The 5,320-nt window shown below is 46.2% G+C and overlaps 1 protein-coding gene across 4 annotated transcripts in view; it reads right to left on the bottom strand.

Moving 5' to 3' along the window:
• Positions 1-5,272, bottom strand: part of Smg6 (SMG6 nonsense mediated mRNA decay factor) — a 242,521-nt gene extending 237,249 nt beyond the window's left edge. Inside the window, exons 1-2 of one of the 4 annotated variants that reach the window (XM_085695286.2) lie at positions 5,105-5,272; positions 486-2,238 (exon numbers count right to left, since the gene is read on the bottom strand). In XM_085695286.2, coding sequence (XP_085551412.1) covers positions 486-2,238; positions 5,105-5,192 — 1,841 coding nt within the window. In that variant the 5' untranslated portion in view covers positions 5,193-5,272. Of the gene's footprint in view, positions 1-485; positions 2,241-3,312; positions 3,542-4,615; positions 4,756-5,104 lie in introns of those variants that run through there. The other 3 variants (XM_085695284.2, XM_085695285.2, XM_085695287.2) reach the window with 3 other exon arrangements.
• Between the last annotated feature and the right edge of the window lie 48 nt (positions 5,273-5,320).

The following is a 5,320-nucleotide window of genomic DNA, read 5'->3' on the forward strand; positions in this document are numbered from 1 at the left end:
ATGTAAGCAGGTATCCTACTTATTTTGCATTTCATTCTGCACAAATTCAAAAGACATTCATGAATTCCAAAGACATTCATGCCTAGGGAAATAGCGTATTCTCACATGTGCACACCTACATTGAAGAGATGAATAAATGACTTTGGTGCACACTGGAGATTGGCATTCTGAAAATCCTATGTTCCCTTAAAGACATATTTTCCCTCTTAAAATCAAAAGTATATTTATTTCTAAGACTAGAATTAAAACTTATTTTCCCAACTGCCTATTCCTTATAAAAATCAATGTAAAAGGGCTTCAAGTGTGGCTCAGTAGTAGCACAGTTATTCCAAAATGCACAGGCTCAGGGCCTAATGCCCATATCCAAGTGAAAGGGAGGTCGCACTCAGTGGCTTACCTAAGAAGTCTCTACCTTCCTCAGCCAAAGGAGCCTTACAGCTGTCCATCCCCCTCTAAACAAGGTAGTGGGAAAGTACACACAATACCTGAGCTGAGCCATCTTCTCCATGCCCTCAGTACTGATGCGGTCCCTGGAGAGCAGGTTGCTAAGCTGCAATTCCTGGTTGTCAGCCACTCGGAGAAGCCTATGTAGCTCCTGTTGCTGCATGTTCCGCACGTGTTGCTCTATCTCCTCAGGACTCATGGTGTTGGCAGGGAGAGGACTACATACATACTGCCCTGAGGGGGCAGGATAGCCTGGGTAGTAAGGCCCTGGATACATACCATTTGCAGGGCCCACTGGATACTGTAGAGGGCTATAGCCTGTATAGGGATACTGAGATGCAGGGCCCGGTGTCCGAGGGTAATAATAGGGGTTGTCAGAGTTTTGAAATTTATAGTAAGAAGCTTGGGCCTGACGTGAATCACTCCAAGATGTAGGGCTGATTTCATCATCAGTGTCCAAGAAATGTAGCTGAGTTGTCTGGCTTTTCAGAGCAGGCTTCTGATCAGGATTGTTTGGGTCCCATAGTCGGCGGGTAGTGCCTCCACGACCCCAACTACGAGATCCTTTACTCCCAGATCCAAATAAAAGCCGGGGTCCCAAAGGTGTAGACTCTGGAGAACCCGCTGAACTGACAGATAAGGCAGTATGAGCAGGCAGAATCAGAATGCCTCTACCACAACCTCGAAGTTCTTGTTTCGGGTTTTTGAATTCCTGCTTCTCAGAGCCCTTGCCCCCAATGTTCAGGCCTTTGTCAGACTGTATTCTTTCTACATTCTCCCTGGCTAACCTCACCATGGGGGGATCTTTATTCATGGTTTCTGCATCAAAAGTGACTCGAAGGGTGCCTCGGTTTTCTTTGCCATTGCTTTTCTGTTCACCCTCGCCTCGGTCAGACCAATTTCTTTCTAAATGCCTCTTCCTTTCTGAGTTCCTCCTGGGCCCTAATCCATCGGGCTCATCAGCTCTATCCTCATCTAAGGAATCAGTTGAGGACATAGACACCTGCTTCTTCAGCCGTGGCCTCTCCTTGGTCCGATCCAAGCGCCGCCGGCGACATCCATTATCAGTCAGGCCAGCTCCTTCAGCACTGTTGTTGCTACCAGCTGAGCTGGTACTGCAAGTGCGGTAGCGATTCCTTCGTTTGTCTGATCGGGAATACCGCTTTACAGAACCTGGTTTCCCTTGGGCAGAGTCATCATTCACCTTCTTTGTCCCCTCCCCCTTTTCAATCTTTTTTCCTTTTTCTCCCTTGGCAGTTCTTACTCGGTCATTAGCTTGGTTCTTTTCTGTCTCAGTTTTGTCTGGTTTATTCTCGACTTCTACTTTTACACCTTTTCCCTTACACTCATTCTCCTCAATCCTTAATTGTTCCACTTGGTTAAGGATTTCTTCCTCATCTGCCCTATTAGCTGACTCTTTGGTTACAGCCTGCAAACGCCTTCCAGGTTGATAGATCTGAAGGTCAGGTTTTTTTATTCTCTTGATGATTCTTAGATTCCGGTCCTCTAGTCCACCAGTCTTTGAGAAAGTCTCCTGTGCCTGACGATTTTCTAGATCTGTAGGACCATTTTGTTGTTGGCTGTCCAATTCCTTGCAAACTTTAATAAACTGTGTATCATTCCCAACAGAAGAATCTCCGTCATTCACAATCTCATCCTTAAATTCCTCACTCCCAGAAGCCTCCTTAGTTTTAGGTCTGTTCCTTAGTCGAGAAAGTCCAGGTTTATAGATTTCCAAATCTGGGCGCCTATTATCTTTGCGTTGCCTGGGTTCCTTTAATTCCTTCATGTTTTCTAATATGTTGATAGCAGGAAACAACACAGAAGAAAAGAATAATGGAGAAGAGAGGGAGGAAAAGTTGTCATTCTACTTACATAAACATAACAACAAAAAGAGCTAGGCGGTGGTGGTGGTGCACGCCTTTAATCCCAGCAATCAGAAGGCAGAGGCAGATGGATCTTCGTGAATTTGAGGCCAGTCTATTTCACAGAGTGAGTTTCAGACCAACCAGGACTACACAGTGAAACTCTGTCTTGAAAAACCAAAGGAAAAAAAAAAGACTAACAATTACATATCCAAATACAAATACTGGGCAGGGAAGAATGTTTCTACAAAGGCAGAAAATTCAAGTTATGTGCTCGTTAACCAGTGAGACTAAGAATTTAACTGTGTTAGAGTTCCATGCACTTGAGTTATGGAAATGGGAGGGGGTAATATTCTCTTGACCTACCCAAGTCATACTCATATTCAGATCTCAAAAACTCCAAACTACTTCATTATATTAGAATTAAAGATCTCAATATATTCAGCCATTAAACTATCCTGTCTATATATTCTATATAGTCTATAACTCTTTCTTTTCTCTTTCTTTCTTTTTTTTGAGTCAGGGTCTCACTACATAGCCCAGAAAGCTATGTATCACAGAAGCTATGTATACACAGAAAGTTGTGTATCAAACTCACAATCCTCCTGCCTCAGTCATTCAACTTCTGGGATTGCAGAAGTGTATAATCACACCTGGTTTAGTCTTTCCTCCATGTTCCTAGAGTGGCTAATTTTTTTTTACAATATTAGGAGAAGGAAGGGAATATAGCTCAGTGGTACAGCATTTGTCTAGCACACAGAAGGCCACTAGGGCAACCCCTAGCACTGCATAAATATATTAACTGGTATATACTGTATCATATATTTACTTACTACGTTACATATGTAAACATATATTTACACATACATATACATATTCAAGAGGGTATGCATAACAACCCACAGTCCTAGGTATCTCTGGGAAAGAATCTACAACTCCAGTGCGTGAACTTGACCAGGGCAAATCTACAACTTTAGGATACCAATATCCCAATCACATATCTCCTACTGAAGCAAACAGGAAGCAGGTTCTTTTATAATCTTCAACTCCACTCATCCTCACCAATTCTTTAACAACAACCAGCAGAATCATTTCAAGAAAATACTGCCTAGAATACTGAGACTAACTACTACTATGATGATAGAATATAAGGAAGAAAAAGTTCCACTAGAGGAACTTTTCCTAGGCACCAACAGAAGGATTGTGACATGCTCTCAAAGCACCAAAAAGGACTAAGGGACTCAAAAATACTAGAGCCCAGCCAAATTCATGCCTACAAATCCTAGCACTGAGAAGTGAGAGCAAGATCAGGAGTTCAAGGTCATCCTCAACCACAAAGAGTTTGGTAACTACTTGGGTTATATGAGAGATCCTGACTCAAAAGTAGAGGAGTTTTATAAACCACTCTCCAGGCTCCACGAACTTACTGAATGGTAAACAAGTTTCTGGGTTTGTTGTTGTTGTTTTTAAGTATCTGTTGCTTGGAGTGGAGAGAGTACTATAAACAATTACTAAACGTTTAATAAGAAAGAGACAAGAAATGGTGAGATTATCCAGTGCTCAAGTTAAATCCTAGAAACTAAGTATAATATAAACACAAACAAGCTGACAGCAGGTATTTAAGCTCCAGCATCTACACCCACTTTTGTTAGTAGGGGAAGAGAGAGAGAGGAGAGAAAGAAAAATGACGGGAAACAGAAATTTTAGTGACTACTTTGGAAGTTGGGTGTGGTGGTCACGCCTGTAATTCTAGCACTCTGGAGGCTGAGACAGGAGCAGCATTCCAAACTCAAGGCCAGACTGGGTTACACAGCAAGTTCAAGGCCAGTCTTGGCGACGAGGCTTTGTCTCAAAAGAAAACCAACAAAGAACGAAACTACTGCTCTGGCAAAGAGTTTAGCATCTCCACCAAATATGAACCAAGAAAAAAAGCCGTTTAACTTCAGCACCCTTGGTAAACTTTTAAACTCAGTTTGGGGGCGGAGCCAAGGGAGGAGGTGACTGCTATTTTCCAAAGCAGGGAGAAAACAACCTGGTTTAATCCAATTCAGTTAGTTTTCCAAAGAAAACTAACCTCACAGATTCTAGCCACAACCCTAGAGAAGGCATCCACTGTTAGCAGCCATCCTAAACAACACTGACTAATGAAGGGAAGTGAGACACTAACAAATTTCTTGAGCTTTTCTGATGCGTATGGAGATTGGCAAATGAAGCATTCTCTCTGACCAGAACTGCCCCCATACACGCCAAGCCCGAAACAAAACAGAGTCAGCTCCTTGAGGTCCTGGATCCCTTCAGTGGCGTACCATTGGAAGCCTGCCTTCGGGAGAAAAAGTTGAGCAAGGTAAGTCCCAGCCTGTTAAGCTTTTCTCCTCAATTTCCCCAGCTCCTCCTCTCAGACGCGGAACAGAGGACTACGGAAGGTACACAGTCGATTCTTCAGGGAGTCATATGTCCCGGGGCTTCTACCGGACCCCAGCACCCACACCAGGTCGTGTCTCCTCACGACTGAATCCAGGAGCCGGCGAGAGAGAGCTAGGGCGCGGAGGAACAACCACGGCCGCCGCGGTGAGCAAGAGGGCGGAGGCAGGAACTCGCGCGGGGCTCTGCCCCAAGGCCCGAGTGTGCGGAGGAGCAGCCCCACAGGCTCCGAGGGGCCGCCCCAGGCCCCGGGGAGCCTTGTTGGGGGGGGAAGGGGCGGGGGCTCGCAGCGCCGCGGACTGGGCGGGGAGGAGGCAGAGGAGAGAGAGGCGGGGCGGGCAGGCCCGGCCCAGCAGCTGGGCGGCGCAACTCACCTCTGCTCCCGGCCTGCGGAGCCAGAGTGGCCAGGATCCCTCGAAGCTCGGACGCGGAGATCCGCACACGCTCCAACCCCTCCGCCATCTTCGCGGCGGCTGCTACAGCTGCTGCGACTCCGCCACCGCCGCGCGCAGCCAGGAAACCACGACGGACGGGCGGCGCGCGCTCACCCACTCCCACCCTTTTCCCCGCCCCCTCTTGTCGCCCTCCCC

This window comes from Myodes glareolus, chromosome 9 (assembly GCF_982192425.1).
Source record: "Myodes glareolus chromosome 9, mMyoGla1.1, whole genome shotgun sequence".
NCBI lineage: Eukaryota > Metazoa > Chordata > Mammalia > Rodentia > Cricetidae > Myodes > Myodes glareolus.